This window comes from Nannobrachium achirus (genome assembly GCF_963921795.1).
Source record: "Nannobrachium achirus genome assembly, chromosome: 15".
NCBI lineage: Eukaryota > Metazoa > Chordata > Actinopteri > Myctophiformes > Myctophidae > Nannobrachium > Nannobrachium achirus.
In genome coordinates this window covers 6,883,523-6,905,911 of record NC_137822.1, presented here as the reverse complement: position 1 = coordinate 6,905,911, position 22,389 = coordinate 6,883,523, and the positions used below count along the sequence as shown (strand labels likewise).

The following is a 22,389-nucleotide window of genomic DNA, read 5'->3' as shown; positions in this document are numbered from 1 at the left end:
ATTGTCCTTTTCCCCTCTCTGTGTCTCCTTTCAAGCTATTCTTCTCTCCCATCTAGTCTTAAATCTCTATCTTTCCCCCGTACTTCCCCCCTCTATCCCTAAATCGTCTCTTTGTGTTCTTTTACACATTAAACGGCTTCTCCTTTCAACCCAGAGGAAAGTGTAAACACATGATGTCAAATTAGATACCGGTGAAAGCGGATATGGGTTCTTTTTTTTGTTTGTTTGTTTGTTTCTTACTTACTTATTAAGTAAAAGTCCCAATGCCACCATGTAGGTGTTTTTTTACTTGGCTGTTACAAGTGACAGACCTGCATAAAAAAGTATCAAAATGTACGTACTTACAGTCCCAATTCATATAATCAAACTATTGACTTGTAATTAGTACTGCATTAAGGTGCATCATCACTTTAATGTTGCAGCTGATAGCGCTGGGGCTGGTTTTAAGTACTGTACTTAACCCATTCTATTAAAGGAGTAGTTCACCCCAAAATGACTTTTTCTGTATTGATTACTCACACCCAAATGCATTTGGGTCCCCATCCGGAATCAATGGGGTACCGGTACATTTACTGTAATCAAATTATTGTCTTAAGAATTTGAGAAAAAAAAACTAAAAAATATTATTGAACTCAAGTCTTCTTGGGGTGAGTAATCAATAAAAAATCACACCCGTGTGAAGTGGAGCTGTGTGTGTGTGTGTGTGTGTGTGTGTGTGTGTGTGTGTGTGTGTGTGTGTGTGTGTGGGGATCATGTGTACCGATTTTTGTGACATTTGAAGAAAATATGTAGGAAAAGGAGCAAAAAGTGTGTTTTGGAGAAAATTCAAGATGGCGGAAAATCTATCATGGCGCAAATGGGCGTGGCCTATATGGGGAGATGCGTCATGACCCAAGGAATCCAGGGAAAAAATATTTTTAATTTTCCGACCTACGGTTCAAGAGTTACAGGCCAAAACGTAAAGTGGGGTGTTATGGCGCCACCATGCGGCCAAATGACACAATTATTTTTTATTTAATCCTTGAAATCATTATGAACCTCCTCTCCAAGTCTTGAAACTCTAGCCCCTATGGTTTGCGAGAGACAAATAATTGAATGTGAGTTTTTGCGATTCCCATTATAAGTCAATGGGGAAAATTAATTCACTAATAAATTAATATCAATTAAACTATTGAACCTTTCTCTTAGCAAGTTACTAGCCCACGATTCCCGAGTAAGCCGGTCGATTTGACATATGGCGCGAGTGTGTGGTGGCAAAACTGTGGGACTAGTAGCGTGCCGAAGTTTAGGAAGTTCAGGCTACATACAGACACACAGACAGACAGACACACAGACAGACACACAGACAGACCCACACGGCCACGTATAGGGAGCCTGTGCTTCACACAGCTCCAAAAAAAAACATTTTGGGGATTAACTACTCCTTTAAGAGGAGTGAGGGGAGTTAGAGACAACATAATGGAACTGAGGACTCGCTGTCAGACATTAGAGCCCATGTAGTTGATTGATTGATTGATTGACTGACTGACTGACTAATTGACTGACTGATTGACTGATTGATTGATTGATTTTGCTTTTGTTGTATTTAAGTGTCATGCTTCCAATGAAAGCCTTACCCATATGAACTAACACAACATTTCCTGTTCACAGGACACCCCAGTGGCGTCAGTTCAGCAAAAGCTAAGGTATGGCAACACGATGGTTCTGATGGAGCAACACTGATCACAGCACAACAGGACCAGGACCCCAAAAATGATATGTATTTGGACCGCAGACCCTCATCTCAAAATATTTACATCCATTTTCAAAACATAAATCGCAGATCTAGCAAGGCACGAAAGTAACGCGATATGAGCTCTTATATCTGCTAATTTTTAATAAACAAAGTATAAAATAAAACTTTGAGAATCAAGAGCTATATGTATATAGCTCAAATATAAGACAGATCCTTTCACGGTTTTAACGGATTAAACATGTTACTGTTAGCAGGAATAAACTAAAAAGCACCCGGTGGAAGTTGACTAACAAAAAGGGAGGAGTCAAACCTGAGTTCCTGTTTACCACAAAAAAGGAGGTCATGCCCGCAGCGGCAAAGATTCGGTTTCATTTTTTCTCCTTTTTTTTTTACCAAACGGGTTCTCCGATTGTCTCAGACCAAATAGTGTTTGAAGTAAACAATACACTGAAGCAGGAAAGAAAGATTTTTTAACCCATTTAGGGCATTTAGGGTATAGTATATCTGCTCGGTGCCACGCTGTGAGCTTGTATATCTGCTATTTTTGAAAAAGTTGTGAAAATGTGTGCAAATCTTTGAATATATGAATTTACAAAGCGAACGTTTGTAACTAAAATTTTGCTACTGGGGTGTCCCTGGAACTAGATATTTTGAGATGGGTGTCCGTGGCCAAATAACTATAATTTTGGGGGTCCTTCACATGAAAACGTTTGAGAACCACTGACATAGTAGTCTCTCAAGAACAGACTAACTGAGCTCCAGTTAAGTGAAAAGGACCTTTTCTTTGACGATGGCTGGCCAGATTGCTGACATAGAAACATAGGTTTTTCAAAAAAACCTTAGAAGGATTCAAAAGACACTTATAGAATCGGGTCAAAATTCTAATTTTCAAGATTTTTCAAAAATAGCAGATCTACAAGCTCGCAGCGCGGCACTCGGTGCCGCGCTGTGAGCTTGTATATCTGCTATTTTTCAATAGTTAAAGTATAAAATAATGATACACAAAATGTGTGCACCCGTTCTAAATGGGTTAAAAAGATCACCAGATCAAGAAGACATACAACAGGAGATCTACCGTTAGATGTAAGTCACTACTGATCAGCACTCACCAAGGGTACCGCAGGGTTTGTTCTTGTACGTGCAGATGTCATACCTGTAGTCAGGAGAACACAAAGCACAAAAGAACAGAAACTGTTACATGTATGTAAAAACAGCCCGATCCAACAACACTCACAATGCTAACTTGCTTTTCAACATGGAAATGACATCCAATTATTAATGATAATTGTGATTCACTCAAATAATTGCAATAAGACGATTATGTAATAAATGTGACAGGCCTAAATGGGACACTGTTTACTATTCCATTCTTTCTTTCTATACTGCACAAGTACTGTTCTCTCGCCCACATTTGTGTGTCTAAAATCGCTAAATACATCTTAACTATAACATTTAAAACGTATCAATACAATATACACTTCACACAAAATGTTTGGTGATAGTAACAAAGACTAAGCTATGAGGCGTTAACTAAGACTAAATATATTGAGAATTTCGTCAACAAATGAACTCTCAAATACCTGGAACGCGCCCGAGTCGCGTTAGATTTTAACCACTTTAACCATTATTTTATGCTTTAACTATTGAAAAATAGCAGATATACAAGCTCACAGCGCGGCACCGAGTGCCGCGCTGCGAGCTTGTAGATCTGCTATTTTTGAAAAATCGTGAAAATGTGTGCAAGTCTATGAATATCTTTGACCCGATCTTTGACCCGACTTCTAAATCCTTCCTCTAAATCATGCTGTTCTCAAACCTTTTCATGTCAAGGACCCCCAAAATTACAGGTATTTGACCACAGACTCTCATCTCACAATATGTTGTTCCAGGGACCCCCAGAAGTAAATATTTGAGTTACAAATGTTCGCTTTTAAGTAGATATATTCAAAGACTTGCAAAAAAAAAATCACGATTTTTCAAAAATAGCAGATCTACAAGCTCGCATATCTGCTATTTTTCAATAGTTAAAGCAGTCAATAATCCTAGGCCTAAATGGGTTAAAAATAGTCTAAAATGTTAGGGGGGACTAGTGGAGAACAAGTCATTTTATGTTCAGTTGCGCTCGGGTGTTGCACTCTGGTAACAGCAGATGTGTGTTGTGAGCTTATGGGGCTGTTAAGTATGACATCATTTTGTAGGCAGAGGAGAATTTCTGCCCCCAGTTTCCGTGAATCTTTTTACTATTTTTACTATTTACACATTTTTCTTCTCTTTGTTGTTGAAAGGAAAGTGTTTAATAGAATTATACTTTAGTCGTTATTTTTTAGTCGTTGTTTTTTGAAATAGCGAGGGACAGAAAATGCTCTGGGGGCAGATTCTCCTCTGCCTACAAAATGATGTCACGGCTTAAAAGCCCCATAGATTGGCTACCAAGTGTAGAATCAGCCACTACGACGCCATCAAGGACAACAAAAATAATCGTATTCAAAATACTATGACTAAAACTAAATACAAAATGTGCTGTCAAAAAATCAATCAACGCTGGTAAACACCTGCTGCACCAGTGGCGTCAGTTCAGAAAAAGCTAAGGTATGGCAACATGACTGGTGTCTTGCACGCGCGCGAAGGCGTGCGTGCAAGACACCAGTCATGTTGCCATAATACCTTAGCAACAGGCTTGATACATTTATTTTAAGAAGTACATTTTATTTTTTCCTCCGTTTCTACGGTTTCTTGGGCAGCCTGGAACAGTTGTTCAAGTGCAGCTAAACTTGGCAAAACGTGCCACAATTAACAATAATGCATTGCCCCTGTGCAGCTGACCTGCGGAACCTGGGAATATACCATCTTGTCAAGATGGGGAGAATACAAGTGTGGAGAATATAATTATAATACCTTGTTAAAGTGACCATTTTGTTACATTTTGCATTTGTAGTTATTTTACTGTAATTTAACAACATAATAACCAGAACAGATAGACATAGAGACATTCATGGATTTATATTTAAAAGTAGCTTTTATTCCCCCCCCCCCCCCCCCCCCCCCCCTGGCCTGGACCCAGGGTATGGCAGCTGCATACCCCTGCCATACCCAATTGACGCCCCTGTGCTGCACTTCTCTATATCAGTGAAAGCTGTTCATGTCAAGGAACCCCAAAATGAATGTGTAATGTGGCCACGGCCACTCCACCGCTCAGCTGCTGTCCTCTAACACAGAGATGTGCATAGAATGTTAGAGAGGCAGGGGCTGACATTTCTAAAAGGACGCTTTTGGTGAAAATACCGAAAATAGCAGACCTCCTAGCTTGGAGGTCGGCCATTTTCGGTGCTTGATACCACACTGAACTAAGCATAATCAAGTCAATACTGGAGATGTGGCGTATGGCATGTATTTCTACACAGAGAGGGCAACTCTTTCAACATAAGATGCTGCATTCAAGTTCAGGAGAGTTTGGACAAAGCAATTCTCTTGAATGCTGCCTTCAGGTATGGCATGGAAAGAGGGCATTTTACATGTTGTGCTTCAACTATTGAAAAATAGCAGACCTACAAGCTCACAGCGCGGCACCGATTGCCGCGCTGTTTTTAAATGTTTCTATCTCAGTGGTGCTCAAAATTTTTCATGTGAAGGACCCCCAAAATGATAAGTATTTGGCCATGGACCCCCATCTCAAAATATTTCGTTCCAGGGACCCACCCAGAAGAAAAATTTGAGTTACAAACATTTGCTTAAAAATACTTATATTCAAAGATTTGCACACATTTTCACGACTTTTCCTTGGGCCCTAGTAACTCAGTCCCACTTTCCCCCCCACCCTTGTGACGCCCCTGAATGTAATCCAATAGAGGGAACGACACTGCGGCAGGCATAATGCTTTGGGATTCACATCATACATTTCAATGAATGATCCAATCACTGCTAAAGCTTTTAACCTTCTGAGAAACCACCCAGACCACAGCTAATTCAATTTAATGTCATCCTCCGCTCTCCCTCCTCCTCCTCCTCTCCTCCTAAACTTCTCTTCCCCTCTCATCAGTCCGTCTCTCTCTCTCTCTCTCTGGCCCAGTTCCAGGTCCACAGCGATTAGACACAAATCACAATCTTGAGGACATCCAGACTTGACAACCATTACAGCAGCGGTTGGGTTTCTCTACCTTTGTTGACCTCTCTGGACCACTAGTGCAGGGGTTTTCAAAGTGGGTGACGGGGCACCCTGGGGTGCCGCGACGGCAGTCCACGGGTGCCGCGAGATAATTTGATAATGTTTGGAATTTATTTGGACACTTGAAAATATATTAAACTTGAAGTACAAAGTTATTTTCAGTCAGTTCTAACCAAAATGGCTATTATCTCAACGTTTTCCTCGCAACATAATCACTAAAATATCGTCACTGTCATCTCCAAGTTTCAAATGTGTACGTCTTTTGGTAAAGCAAAGCCCTGCTTCAGCATACAAGACTGTCGCACAAAAGTAGTGAAAACAGCCGATCTACAAGCACACAACGCCTCGCGATGTGCTTGTAGATCGCCTGTTTTTCACTAGTTTAGATCATTTTATAGATGATAAACGCCTCTATTTTCACAATCTCAGCCTCTAATATTTGACAATTTGTCCAATGTTTAATTTGTCATTTTAGAGGTTTAGAGTTAAATTATTTTGGGGGTCGCGGCCTGAAAAGGTTGAGAACCACTGCCCTCCCCTAACACACCTAGATATGGTTGCCGGTTGATAAAACTGCAGCCGACAGTTTTTTGCAGCCAGCAGGTTCTAAAAAGAAGCGCATTCTGCATGTCAGTGTCTGTACCGTAATTACACCAAGCCCTTCCCCACACTACACCTACACCTACATTAGTAGAATATTTTTTCTTAAATGTGTCAGATTTGTGAAATATTATTTAAACATACTGTGATGCATGCAACAACAACATAATATGGTGGAAACCTCATATGTCCGAAACTGTTTCTCTTCAGGATTCAAATTCAAAAGCAGCAAAAGCACAGTGGCGTCAGTTCAGCAAAAGCTAAGGTATGGCAACATGACTGGTGTCTTGCACGCGCGTGAAGGCGCGCGTGCAAGACACCAGTCATGTTGCCATACCTTAGCAACAGGCATGATGAATTTATTTTAAGAAGTACATTTTTTTTCCCCCTGTAGCCAAGGTATGGCAGCTGCCATACCTTGCTGCCATACCTTGCCATACCCAATTGACGCCTCTGAAAAAGCAGCAGATCTATAAGCTCGAAAAGCATCGCTTGGTGCCGTCACTGCCGCATTATGGAGCTTACGGATTTGCTACTTTTGAAATATACGGTATATATATACACCTTTTTTAATTGCTTGCTTTCATTTTCCACTGTGCACGGTGGGTGACATTCCAAACAGTGGTATGGCATAGGATGTACAGAATGTTACTTGTTGTTTTGAGGGATTAAAGCAAAAAAAAAAAGAAAGAAAGAAAAAACGAACTGAAAGGTTTTGTTATGCCGGTCAACACACACACACACACACACACACACACACACACACACACACACACACACACACACACACACACACACACACACACACACACACACACACACACACACACACACACAAACTTTTTCATGTCAAGGACCCTCAAATTAATTGCCCATTTGGCTGCGGATCTGAAAATACAAGATTTGTGTTGTTGAAATATCTTTTGAAAATAGGCCTACAGGCAAATGTTTATGCGACATTAACTCATTTTGCTGCAGGACCCCCTAAATATATATATATATATATATATTCAAAGATTTGCACAAATTTGCATGATTCTTCAAAAATAGAAGATCTAATATGAGCTTGTATATCTGCTATTTGTGATTAGCCAAAGTATGAAATATGAATATGAAGTATGAAAAAATTAACCAGATGCCTTCCTGGTTTTAATGGATTTTAACATTCACAGTCAGGATGATGATGATGATAACTATCTTTCAGGCACATGCACACATAGACATCAAAGGGAGCTTGAGCCCCTGCCCTTTTATCCGTCTGTAAAAAGTGCCCTCTCTCCAGACCATGAATGCAGTTTTTACTATGGTGAAAGAAATGCAAATGCCCTCTTTCCATGCCATACCCGAAGGCAGCATTCAAGAGAATTGCCCTGTCCAAACTCTCCTGAACTTGAATGCAGCATCTTATGTTGAAATAATTGCCCTCTCTGTGTAGAAATCCATGTCGTTACGCCACATCTCCAGTATTCACATGATTATGCTTAGTTCAGTGCGGTATCAAGTACCGAAAACAGCTGACCTCCAAGCTCACAACGCAATGTTTTCACCAAAAAGCCCTTTTAGAAATGTCTACGTCCCTGCTATCTTTCACATAGTTGTGATTTAGAGTGTGTACGTACCGAGTGATGAGAACAGCATTGTCATGATGAGCCATTCCATTCTCTGGAATGCTGTTGCCGTCGCCATGGTGACTGAGGATGGACTTCTGCCACTTGCAGAAACTATCTAGAGACTTGTCCGCATGGTGGTTGATCTCCAAGTTAGGCTAAAGTGGGGGCACACGCACACACACACGCACGCACGCACGCACGCACGCACGCACGCGCACACACACACACACACACACACACACACACACACACACACAGTAACACGCCGTAAGGGCGAGAAGCGACCGCCAGGACAAAAGTCATCAAAAACACACATTTATGTGATATGGTTGGGAACAACACACCAGTTTACAAGTTATACCTTTTGTTTAATTGAAAACGGTACACAGTATGACTTTATGGTATGACTTTATGACAGAACATTTTATGGCCGGACTACACCAGAGCTTTTCACGCGCGTCAGTGCGTATGCGGAGAGTGTGTGCGTCTGCGCGTTTGGAAAGATCAGCCAGCTACACCAGGCGCACGGAGAGCGCGAGCCCCGGTTACGCATGCTGTAAAAATAGGATTGGTTCTATTTTGTACACGCACGTATGCCTTTCGTACACAGACTCCTCAGGGTCTCCCGCACAAATACTCCTCCTTGGTGTAGCCTGGGGCTTTTCGCATGCGCACGCGTGCACGCTTATTTTCTGGTGTAGTCCGGCCGTTAATGTTGGCTCTAATCCTGTATAAATAGCTCTGTATGGCCCCCTCAGAAAACACATACAGTACAAGACAGACACACTGTTTTTCCATCATATAGGTACATGTACAGCCCATGTAAAAGCCCTCAATCAAGAGTCCCTGAGGGCAGGTTGTTGGGGCGATTCTCCGCTGTGGGCTCTTTCATTCTAAAGTGGCGGTACAAGGTCTTGTCCTCTCTGAAAGCCTGGGAAAGTAGCTGATCTACAAGTTTGCAAAGCGTCTCGTTGCGATGCTTTGCACGCTTGTAGATTGGCTATTTTCGGCAATATGCGTGGAGTTGTCATCAACTGAGGGACAGCCGGTGGATAGAAGAACAAAGTACATCTGGCTAAACAAAATCCCTAACTGTTGCATATCACTGTTATCTTTGTATCATTGTTTGTTATTCACTTGTTTCCATTATTACTATCATTATTGTTAAGATGTTTATTGTTCAGTCGTCTCCCTGTATATGCAATGTTATGATTTGTCTTATGTTATATGCATGCTTTGGCAAAGTAAGACATATTTTATCATGCCAATAAAGCTTTTTTGGAGTCAGATATCTGCTCACCTGGTCTTCAGTGAGAACAATCAGTCGGGTCACAATGATGTTCACAACATTTCCTAGACTGGCATCACGGTAAAGTTTGGCAACCTGACCTCCAGAAAAGAAGAAAAGACACAAAGTCAGACAAATGGTGTCCATTTATTACAACAGCTCAAGTTCAATCAAGTCGTGATCGGTCAATCGCGGCATCCTGGTGCCAGTGGAAGACTATTCTCAATAACAGTGGTTCCCAAGCTTTTTTAGCTTAAAGGGGAAGACCACCCATTTTCAATATTGAACTATGTCATTAATATACCTACCTTAGAGGAGTTGGAAATAGAAAAAAAAGTTCCCCCTCTTCTGTGTTGCCTAGAACTGGAGGATTGATTTTGGGGTTTGTATTGTAAATTACAACTTGATGACATCACACATTGTACTTTACAATACAAACCCCCAAATCAATCTTCCAGTTCTAGGCAACACAGAAGGGGGTGAACTTTTTTTCTATTTACACACAACACCTCTAAGGTATATTAATGACATATTTCAATATTGAAAATGGGTGGTCTTCCCCTTTAAGGCCAAAAGGGAAATTAGACTGCGTCGGAACCCAAACTAAAAAAAGAAAAATAGCAGATCTAAAAGCTCAAAACGGATCGCCCAGTGTTGCGATCTTGTGGGTCTGCTATTTTCACTGATAAATTGACACTTGCATTAGATTGGTGTCCCGAGATAATTGATTGATTGATTGATTGATTGATTGATTTTTTGGTGACATTAATAAAGAGCACAGAGAACTTTCGGACATACAGTCAATGCATCACAGAGGATGAAAACACAAGATAGCCTGAGGGCTTATTATTACTTGCGCCAGCAGAGCGCGCAAGTACTGCGTTCGGCTGCATATGAACGTATGTATGTTGGTGTCTACACAAGTAGGCCATAAGTACATGGCCTACTTGTGCAAGGCGCAAGTTGGCACCTCGACAGAGTGTAGTTCTGGTTTCCATTGCGGTTCTCATGTCAATGACCTATTGCACGTCAAACTGGGGTGCTAGAAAATAACCAGATCTACAAACGCACGGTGCATTGCAATGTGATGCAGTGTGGGCTTGTAGACAACATTAAATATTTCTAACAGCGTCCTGTTCTTCCAGAAATAAAGATAACTAGAATGGTGAAATTCCAAGATATCAAGCCTTACAACCCAGATAAAAAAGTATAAAAGTTACAAGACAGGAGTGACATCATTCCTACTAATAAACGACTGAATGTCTGTCTGTCCAATGTCTGTCTGATATACCTGACATCACTGATACTAAACAGTGCCCAAATTTGGAGATAACTGACATCACTGTTACCGCCACCATGGTAACAGCCGCATGCTGAAACAGTGCCCAAATTTGGAGATGACTGACATCACTAATACGTCTGAGTTCTCCAACATTACTTCTGAGACCCACCACATTCAATCCCTCATATACTGTGCACACCCCATAACCCAAACTCTGTAGTCTGCACATAATTCAGAGCACATATTTGGAAAGGACTAGTAATATGTAATATAGAATTAAAGAAGGGAACTTTCTATTAAACCCATGGATTACAAGTGTGCAAATGGAGAGTATGATGTGCTTGGACCTGAAGTCCGCTGACCGAGGCACACCAATGCACCTGGTGGTTGCTGAACCTCCTCTTATTATAGCATGGTTGATTCATTCCCTGTCTTGTGTGGCTTTGTTCCCAGAGGATTCCCCGTGACTCGCGTCAGTGCAATAGAGGAGGGTATGCACGTGACATCATCATCATACCCGGAAGATATGCGGGAACGCCTACTGAGTCTGTGCAAACAGAAAAGTCCTATCTGATTGCATTAAACGAAGTTAAGCTCCCTTTGCCACTCACTTTGCCACTCGATTTGCCACTCGATTTGCCATTCACTTCATGCATGTGCATACCCTCTTTCCCAGAATTGCACCTTTCTAGTTTAAAATATGTTTTGTATAATCATTTAGTTTCTTCCTGTGTAATAATGGTTTGGTATGTCCATCTTTTATTTTAACTCGTAGGACGACTAACGAAACTAAACAAATTGATTTGCATTATGTGGGGAACAAAAACAATGCGACACCGGAACCCACCGACGGAACAGGTTTTTTTTTGGTCTTCTTTAAAACGGAGCAAATTTTTTGAACGAACACCAGCCTTTCCTCAGCAGTGGAAAGCCTGGTGACGCGAGGCTATCCTACCAGAGGAAACAAGCCAGCCCAACCGAAAAGCAGGATCACACTTACAATATTCATCACAGACAGGATGTAGTGCTCGATGTCTTTGCGTCCGTGGTAGCCGACCATCATCTTGTCCGCGACCACCAGAGTCTCCACGAAGCGCTCGGTGCTGACGGAGCGCCTCTGTCTGTGGGTGCTGTTCACGTGGGCACTGCTGCCGTTCTGTGGTACGGTGGGCAGGTGATTACTGCTGCCGTTCTGTGGTACGGTGGGCAGGTGATTACTGCTGCCGTTCTGTGGTGCGGTGGGCGGGTGATCACTGTTGTTGTTCTGTGGTGGTGCGGTGGGCGGGTGATCACTGTTGTTGTTCTGTGGTGCGGTGGGCGGGTGGGCAGGGGGAGGCGTGCTGGACCGACACGGCGTGCTGCTTTTTAGGACATCTGTGGATCAAACAGACACTGGTTAAGATTGCACAGATTACGTTGTTATTATATAAGAAAAAATAAAAACCCCACAAAAAGGTTAGTATATGGAGATAAGAGGTTTCTGTACGACGGTGACGTTTTATATTGCGGTATTGCTACTCCACCCCCCTTCCCCCCCCCCACCCCCTCCACCCAAAAAAAGAGAATGGCAGATGCAACCTTGGGGAATCTGCCCCTTTGAACCTTTGCTGCTGAAGCCTTTTGCTTTATGACCCAGATGCTCTGGGAAAAACCTATAAGATGATACGTGTCGGGGCATGCCTCGCTTCCTGCCCATGACAGCCTGTTGCACTTTCCTATAACAGGGCTTCTCAACCAGAGGGTCGGGACCCCCAGAGGGATCCCCACGTGATTTTGGGACAGTGAGGTAACAATTTAAGGACTCTTAAGACCTTTTTAATACCTCAAAAAAGACAACAAGAAAGAAATAGGGGGGAAAAAGACAAATGTAGTCGACAGACTATACTATAAATACTGGTCAAACATTGGCCAAATTGTCAAATAATATAAGAAGAGGCAAACGTGAGGCGTTGTGAACTTGTAGATCAGCTATTTTCACAAATTTCTTCTGTGATACCTTGTCAAACTAATTTGAATGCCTCGACTTCCACATTCCAAATACTTCTCAGGGTGGGGGTTCACATATGATTATTTGGGGGGGGTTGAGTCCTGAAAAGGTTGAGAACCACTTTCCTATAGGACCATGGCCCAAAAATACCTAAATATACACCTGGCTCTCGCCTGCCTGCCTGGTGCCATCAAAGCGAGCAAAACATTTTTTGGGAGCTGAATTCTCTGCTGCAGGAAGGAACGCACAGTAACTTCCAGAACATTGTCTCTTCTATATATAGGACAAGAAAGATTCTATAATAAAAATAAACAGTTGACTCAAGGGCCAAGTTTTAGCCTTTTGGCACTCGAAGCAAACATTTCCTTGAAGACGGGAGGACGGATTTTAGCCGAAGTTATACTTGGTTGCGCATCGTTTCTCGCACCCGGAAATAGCCGATCTATAAGCTCACCGCGTATCGCGGCTGCGACGCGCTGCTAGCTTGTAGACCGGCTATTACCGGGAGCGAGACACTGGCACGCGACAGAGTATAACTCAGGCTTCTTTTTCTCTCTCTTGCAGGTTGGGAGTTGTTGGCCAAGACCAAGGATCCGACTGAAGCACACAAGGGAGCCTTGGTCATGATGTCCACCCAGGAAAACTGGGCCTAGAACCAAACCAGCAACTTCCTCTGAACCTGCTATGTATAGCCGTCCCCTTTTTTTTTTTCTTTCTTTTTTTCTTTTTTTAACGTCAGTCCCCACCCCAGACGGACGGAGTCTAGCTAGCCTGGGCTCACCAACCTGAAATGCCACAGCTGAGTTCCTGGCTGTGCTCTTGCGGCGAGGGAATGGCAGACATTTTATAAATAACGTGCTGCTGTGCTTGCTCCAGCTTCCATTCACTGGAGGATGAGGAGATGTTCTTCAATGGCTCTATTAAATACTGCTCTTCCTCTGTTGTTATAACGCCATGCTGGGGGGGGGGGGGGGGGGGGGGAGAGAAAGAAAAAAACAAGAGCAACGTAAGAGGTTTAGAGAAACACACGAAAACAATGCAAGTGCAAAAATGCAATGGTGAATTAATACGATATTGCCATTTTATGAATCCGTACGATTACGCCGGGTCATTCCAACCAAATATCAAATAACTGTCCATGGCAGTAATCACCTTTTTTTCTTCTCATTAATTTACATGCTTTGAATGTATGAAGTATACTCTAAAATAAAAGTACGTCGGGAGTGGCTTATTGTCGGTATCTGCCGGTAACACGCGGGGGTCTGCGCTAGACCCCTGGGAGATGGATTGCTGAGTTGGAGAACCATCAGCTCCCAGTAAAATGCTCTCCAGTAATACAGTTGCTTATTGCTATAAGAATCGAATTATGGCACATATTTGCCCTGCAACTTTCATATATGTACTGAAAGATGCAGGGCAATAATGTAGCAACCTACTGTACAGCACACCTGTTGTTTTTTAGATAGATTTTTATACCTTTATTGATAGGATAGTAGGTTGACAGGAAATGGGAGAGAGATGGCAGCGCTATCAACGCACTGAATGGGAATTTGTCATGTCTTTTCAGATGTAGACCGATAGACCTTACAAGACCTTACAAGTCTGTAACTCTGACAGTGTACAAATGGAACCAAATGAAGCCGTTAAAATTAAGGGGAGACCTTGAAATTTGAAAGTTTGAGAAACACTGCAGTAGGGCGTTAAAGAAAACACAAAAAGTTTAAATGTGGAGATGAGAGGTTTCTGCCCGACAGCGACAAACCTTGCTCTTGCCAACACCAGAGGAACCAGAGCAAAACATGCTTTTCTCCACATGATTAGAACTGCAAAAAAAACAGGGCCTTTTTACTTTCCAGGCATTTTGATATAACGAGGATAATTCAAAAAGCTTCCAATTCCTTGATTAGCAGAGAGGTCCTGGCCAATCACAAAGTCTGTTAACAACAGCCTAAGGACTAATAACTCAGCCGTGGCAATTATTATTTTATCTTTTTACACATAATTTAGAACTGTCTAAATGAGTGACTGATGAGTAAGTTGACAATCATTGCCTGAACCACCAACTTTCTATTGAGAGCCTAATTATTTTTCTAGTCACAGTTGCAAAACATTTTGTTATTCTGAATACAGATGAACAACAATATGTATGTTAATACAATATAACTTAATAATACCAGTTATTACCAGTAAGACGCCCTAAGGGCGAGAAGCGGGGTTGTGCTGAAACAACGGGGACACAATATGTCCATATATGGGCATTCCCAGATATGGGCTAAATATTGATGACAGGGTTAGGGATCTCCATATATAGGCATAAAAGGTACACAGACAGAATTCATTTGCAAGTGTGACTCGCGTCGCGACACCCACTTATCATGAGACTGACACAATATGTCCATATATGGGCATTCCCAGATATGGGCTTAATTGTGACCGTATATGAAAAGGGGTCTTACTGGTACAGTATAATTTATGTATTTATTTATTTATTACCACTGAGTTAATAGAGTCTGCCTGCTTTCTCAGGGGAGACTAGCCCCATTTCCACTGTAGGGCCAACCCAGAACTAGAACCAGAACTTTCCAGAACCAAGAACTTTCAAGAACCTGTGAAGTTCCGGGACAACGTTCTGCTTACGTTTCCATACAACCAGAACTAACCGGGAAGGTCCCAGAAAAAGACCAGCAGCGATGCTGGCAGCTGGCCCCTCCCATAGGTCCCCTAAACTTAAGTTTAGTTCTTCCTCAGGAGCAGGTTCTGGTTCCACCTTGCAGTGGAAAAGGGGTAAGCCCCTTCTCCACTACGAGGTGGAACCAGAACATTCCGGAACCTGAACCTATTTTTTTGGTTCTGGTTTTGTTTCCATAGCCCACAGTTTTAGACAAGGTTCTGGGAACCCTTTTAGGTCCTGCTCTTGATGTAGTACTAAACTTGAGTTCTGGGAACCTATGGGCGGGGCCAGCAGCGCTGCTGCTCTTTTTCTGGGACCTTCCCGGTTAGGTCTGGTTATATGGAAACGTAAGCAGAACTTGGTCCCGGTAACTTCACAGGTTCTTGAAAGTTCTGGGTTCTGGAAAGTTCTGGTTCTAGTTCTCGTTCGGGCCCTGTCGTGGAAAAGGGGCTATGCACACACAGTCAAATATTGGAGCGGCATGCACAGCTCCAGAAAATGTCAGCACGTGCACAGGAGACCCGGGTTCAAAACCGGGGTAGAACTAGGAAAGTTACATAGTGCGGCTTTAAGTGGAGGAAGCTCCGGTTTAATTCTGATTTAGAGTTTCTCTTCCCTAGCGTTGCCTTTTAGCCAGAGTTGTTTTAAGTGTCACCGTGCCAAGATGGCAGAGGCCAACGTTATATCAAGCAAACTACAATTGCCCTAATCTTTGGCACGAGGTCCAAAGGATTGGCTGAGGTAAACAAAGCATTTAAAGCCAGGCATCTATTACGTCTTTGACATCAGATCACATCAGGGGAGCTACGCAGAGCAGTAGCTCCTTGTGCCAGTGCTTTTCCTGTGGGACCCCCCAGATTTATATAGCCACGGTTGGACCCCCACCATACAAATAATAATATTTGCAATATTTGCATATATATATATATATATATATATATATATATATATATATATATATTAGGGATGGGACAATATGAAATTTGTATATCACGATTATTGTGTCAAAAGAAATCGCGATTTACGATATTATCACGATAATCAAAATCCATTATCCTGTGGCGGAACATTTGCCAAAAAATAGCAGATCTACAAGCTCACAATGCACCGCAACGCGACGCGCTGTGAGCTTGTAGATCGGCTATTTTTTGGGAAAGACATTTGATAGAGAGTGAAAAAAATCACACCCGTGTGAACTGAGCGGTGGTTCCCCCCCCCTTCCCCCCTGTGTGTGTGTGTGTGTGTGTGTGTGTGTGTGTGTGTGTGTGCCTGGTCTGGCCTGGCCTGAACAACAGCGCCCCTCCCTTAACATGTGTGGTCAGAAAAGGTTACTGCAGGCTACAGACAGACAGACAGACAGACAGACAGACACGGAGACAGACATACCCACACACACGGCCACGTATAGGAGCGTTGTGACCACCGCTCAAAAAGACTATCAAGTACGTATATTATAAGTACCTTTACCAATTATAGAGGGTTTAAGTGGTACCGGATATGCAGCTTGGCAAAAAAAAGGTGAATTGATCCCAGTGCATGACGGAGGACGATATCACGATAAACTAGAAAATATTGTTCCTTCGAAACAATTGTGGGCTCGCTTCAAGCCAGAAAACAATGGCTATAAAAGTACAAAATGTCAAGATCGCAGGCAGTGCTCTCTTTGACGTTACTGACGTCAAAGATTGGTCCATTTTGTTCCAAAAATGTGTTGTGCAAAAGTTGACCCGCTGGTGGCGCTATAACAGGCCAATGTGAGAAGGGTGGTATCTGTTCCTTGACCTATTGGTAATGTGCTTGCAAGATTTCACGCACATTGCAGGCTGTGTTCATGATTTGAGGTGTTTTTGGCCTTGGCCACTTTATCGCTGCTTGCAGCTATATTCATTATTATTATTTTTTTTGTGTGTGTGCACTTCATAGGCATATTAGATAAAGGTCCTTAGATTGTGTGTAGAATGTTTCATGCAAATTGCAAAAATAATCCTAACGGGTTTAAGCGTTTCACAAACTGCTCAAAATGATATAGCGCCCCCCTTTGGCCAATTGGGGTAAGATTGGTTTTAGTGATATTTGGACTAACACTCTACATCTTTGCCAAATGCCATGAACATGTTACTTTGCATGTATGATTTAGAGGCAGAAGAATAATTTGCATAAAACTGCAATATTCATTGAATTTATTTAAAAAAGCATGTTTCAATGTTAAAGAAATCCGATCTGACAGATCTTTAGATATCGGTCCAAAGTTCACGTAAAAAAAGTTTTGTGCACGTGACGCGAAAATTCCAGAATAAAAGCGGGTTTACGCGTTTTACAAACTGCTCAAAATGGCGGAAAATTGAAGGGCGGAGCTTACTTAACAACGACACAGATGTCTTCCGCTTGAGTCAAAGCACGCGTGTAACAAGTTGCATGTCTTCAAACAAAACGAGTCATGACTTATGCCAGTTTGAAGTTTGAATTTTCAGACGCTTCGTATAGCGCCCCCCCTTTGGCCGATTGGAATAAATTGGTTTCAGTGATACTTTGACTAACCTTCTACATCTTTGCCAAATGCCATGAACGTGTGACTTTGTATGTATGATTTAGAGGCAAAAGAATTATTGGCATAAAACTGCAATATTGAGTGAATTATTAAAAAATAATGTTTCACTTTAAAAAAAATCTGGTTGATCAATCTGACCGTATTGGTCCAAAGTTCATGTGAAAAAAGTTTTGTGCGCTTAACTAAAAAATCCCAGGAGGAGATAGATTTTTACTGTATTTCATATAATTCCAAATTGTGGGAGACCTAAAGGTCAGAGGTCAAAAGTCAGAGGGTAAAAGTTGTTCGGCATGAGGAGACGCATACGTGTATACAGGTTTCATGGCTGTAACTCAAACACAGCATGAGCTATACCTGTTCAAAGTTCGCACTTTCGAAGGCTTCCTACAGCGCCACCATTTTGCCGATTGCTGTAAAAAAAATCAAACCTCGGTTCGAAGTGGAGCGGTGAATTTGAGCAGCTGTACCCTATGTGAGTGAGTGAGTGAGTGAGTGTAAACTGTGCCTGTGAGTGAGTGGTGAGTGTGCCTGGCCTGCACAAAACAGCGCCCCTCCTTTAACTAGTGTGTTGTGTGTGGCCACTGAAGGTATTGCCCAGGCTACGGACAGGGCCAGCCAGCCACCCAGCCAGCCAGCCAGCCAGCCACATACCCACGGATATACCTGTTCATTGGGAGCGCTTTCACCGCTCCAATAATAGCACACTTCGCCACTGTAAACTGAACACATTGATGTTTTTATTTTCATTTTCTCACTAAGTATGTAGGAGTAGAAAGGAACCGAAGTTCCCGTCTACTATATGACTGATAGATAAACAAACTAGAAAATATTGTTCCTTCGAAACAATTGTGGGCTCGCTTCAAGCCAGAAAACAATGGCTATAAAAGCACAAAATGTCAAGATCGCAGGCAGTGCTCTCTTTGACGTTACTGACGTCAAAGATTGGTCCATTTTGTTCCAAAAATGTGTTGTGCAAAAGTTGACCCGCTGGGTGGCGCTATAACAGGCCAATGTGAGAAGGGTGGTATCTGTTCCTTGACCTATTGGGAATGTGCTTGCAAGATTTCACGCACATTGCAGGCTGTGTTCATGATTTGAGGTGTTTTTGGCCTTGGCTACTTTATCGCTGCTTGCAGCTATATTTATAATTATTATTATATTTTTTGTTTGTGTGCACTTCATAGGCATATTAGATAAAGGTCCTTAGATTGTGTGTAGAATGTTTCATGCAAATTGCGAGAAAAAAAAACTAACAGGTTTAAGCGTTTCACAAACTGCTCAAAATGATATAGCGCCCCCTTTGGCCAATTGGGGTAAGATTGGTTTTAGTGATATTTGGACTAACACTCTACATCTTTGCCAATTGCTATGAACATGTTACTTTGCATGTATGATTTAGAGGCAGAAGAATAATTTGCATAAAACTGCAATATTCATTGAATTTATTTAAAAAAGCATGTTTCAATTTTAAAGAAATCCGATCTGACAGATCTTTAGATATCGGTCCAAAGTTCACGTAAAAAAAGTTTTGTGCACGTGGAGCGAAAATTCCAGAATAAAAGCGGGTTTACGCGTTTTACAAACTGCTCAATATGGCGGAAAATCGAAGGCGGAGCTTACTTAACAACGACACAGATGTCTTCCGCTCGAGTCAAAGCACGCGTGTAACAAGTTGCATGTCTTCAAACAAAACGAGTCATGACTTATGCCGTTTGAAGTTTGAATTTTCAAACGCTTCGTATAGCGCCCCCCTTTGGCCGATTGAATAAAATTGGTTTCAGTGATACTTTGACTAACCCTCCACATCTTTGCCAAATGCCATGACGTGTAACTTTGCATGTATGATTTAGAGGCCGAAGAATAATTTGCATAAAACCGCAATATTGATTGAATCATTAAAAAATTATATTTCACTTTAAAAAAAAATCTGGTTGATCAATCTGACCGTATTGGTCCAAAGTTCATGTGAAAAAAGTTTTGTGCACTTGACGCGAAAATCCCAGGAGGAGATAGATTTTTACTGTTTTTCATATAATTCCGAATTGTGGGAGACCTAAAGGTCAGAGGTCAAAAGTTAGAGGGTAAAAGTTGTTCGGCATGAGGAGACGCATAAGTGTATACAGGTTTCATGGCTGTATGTATAACACAGCATGAGCTATACCTGTTCAAAGATCGCACTTTCGAAGGCTTCCTACAGCGCCACCATTTGGCCGATTGCTATAAAAAATAATAGCACACTTCGCTACTGTAAACTGAACACATTGATGTTTTTATTTTCATTTTCTCACTAAGTATGTAGGAGTTGAAAGCGGACAAAGTATTGAGGAGAACTTGATATGTCTGATAGATAAATAATGACAATATCTAGAGTGTGCTCGCCTTATAGGCGAGCCCACAATAAATAATGACAATATCTAAAGTGTGCTCGCCTTATAGGCGAGCCCACAATTAAATCTCCACAATACGATTATCGTGAGTGTTTTTTTATCACGATAAACAATAATATCGCTTATCGTCCCATCCCTGATATATATATTCCATGGAACAAACTATTTTGAGATGGGGGTCTGCAGCCAAATACATATCATTTTGGAGGTCCTTGACATGAAAGGGTTTTTAGCACCACTGATAGAAACATACGTTTGTTTTTGGGGTTTTTTCCAGAAAACTGTTAGGATTTAGAAGACATTTTTTTAGAATCGGCCTCAGGTGAGCTTACTTTGAATGAAAAGTGCCCTGATCCCATCCCTTAATAATGTGGATCACTGGCAATCAATCAATCAATCAATCAATCAATCAATCAAAAAGCAGTGACAGTTCCTTACCAGGCCCTTGCAGTTGCTGAGTGCCACCCTGGTGGTGCTGTGCTGGTTCTGTAAAAAGCCCACGTAGTGGCAGCTGTCCACCCTGTCGTGACGCCACTCCAGACCGTCCTTGCCCCAGTACTCCACGGTGAAATGTTTGGACACCAGGTGGGGGTTGAGAGTCAGGTTTAAGTAAAAGTGCTTCCCGTAGGCGGACAGTCTGTAGAACAGGCGCGACTCGGCAGGGTCCGGGTCCGACTCGGCGGGCTGCGGGGGTCCGAGCGTGGCGGGGTCCCGCCCGCGCCCCGTCTCCGGCGGCCCGGCCGTGGTGCTTCACCGTGTAGCTCAGGAACTCTCCGTTCTCATCCACCCGCACCGCACCGTCAGCTGGTACTCCTCCAGGTAGGAGAGGAACTCCTCTGTTTGGAGAGAAAGACAAAAAGTACATGGCAGAGAAAACAAGGGAAAGGACAAAAGAAAGGAGACAGCAAGATGAAAGAAGAGAGAAGAGAAGAGAAGAGAAGAGAAGAGAAGAGAAGAGAAGAGAAGAGAAGAGAAGAGAAGAGTTCACATGTTTCCAATGAGCATACTGTATGTCATCATCAGTGCTACTACTTTTACTTCTAATGTAAACACTCTGAGGACTTCTTCCACCACTGGTCATCATGACATTGCATTCATCCCTACCGCCCCCAGACTAGCGAGGCCACCAGATGTTTCATTACTATTATGACCAGGGGTCTTCTACAGGGGGTCCGGGACCCTTAGTGGGTCCTGAGAGCTACTACAGGGGGAGGCCACCAAATCAATCCTTGTGAGTGATAGGAACCCTTGTTTTCCTTTTTACTTGAACCCTAGCATCCCCTATTATGAGGGAAACATCATCCGAAAATAGCTGATCTACAACAGTGGTTCTCAACCTGTGGGTCCCCCCCCCCCCCCCCCAAAAAAAAAATGAATTGGGGGGGGGGGGTCCCCCAGATGATCACCTTAATATGCAACATTGTTTTCTCACTCAACAGTAACCAACCCAACATAAATGTAAGTGTACAGTTTAAGTGTATAGAGGGTATCTACACATTTCTAAAGTGACAATTTACAGTAATACCTCTAAAATGGCAAATTAAAACTTGGCCAAATTGTCATATATTAGAGGCAGAAATGAAAATAGCCGATCTACATGCTTGTAGATCTGCTATTTTCACAATAAGGCCTCAACTCTTAAGTGTTCATCTGGGTGGGGGGGTCCCCAGTTAAAATATGATTATTTTGGGGGTCGCGGCCTGAAAAGGTTGAGAACCACTGATCTACAAGCTCACACCCTCACCGGCCACGACCCCCTACCTTGAGATCTGTGTCCGTGGATGCTTTGTAGTTCCGCAGCAGCCATGACCACCAGGCTCAGTGTCCAAGTCAGCGTCTTCCACAAGATTTCCATAATTCAGAAAAAGATCTGACATGGGGGTAACTAGGGGAGCAGGGGGGCGCTTTTTACAACAAGCAGGCTAAAAGGAGCACGCAGTGGGTCCGCTGCCGCACCATAACAAGTCCATGGTCCGTCTCCCTTTTCACCATGAAATGAGCTCTCTGGCTGCAGCGCTTGGATAGCGGCGGCGGTGGTGGTGGTGGTGGTGGTGGTGGGTTGCCGCCGGGTCTCAGATTTCCCCCGACAGTGGACACTTCCAGATGTCACTGGCAGTGG

The 22,389-nt window shown here is 42.6% G+C and overlaps 1 protein-coding gene across 1 annotated transcript in view; it reads right to left on the bottom strand.

Annotated features, from left to right (window-relative positions):
- adamts6 (ADAM metallopeptidase with thrombospondin type 1 motif, 6) overlaps nt 1-22,125 on the bottom strand; it is a gene marked incomplete at both ends in the record, with an annotated part of 138,683 nt that extends 116,558 nt beyond the window's left edge. The window contains 10 exon segments of the mRNA XM_080743002.1: nt 2,845-2,888; nt 8,117-8,262; nt 9,408-9,491; nt 11,678-11,930; nt 13,446-13,621; nt 20,709-20,945; nt 20,948-21,015; nt 21,018-21,065; nt 21,068-21,106; nt 22,032-22,125. Of these exon segments, the coding sequence (XP_080599128.1) occupies nt 2,845-2,888; nt 8,117-8,262; nt 9,408-9,491; nt 11,678-11,930; nt 13,446-13,621; nt 20,709-20,945; nt 20,948-21,015; nt 21,018-21,065; nt 21,068-21,106; nt 22,032-22,125 (1,189 nt within the window).
- Between the last annotated feature and the right edge of the window lie 264 nt (nt 22,126-22,389).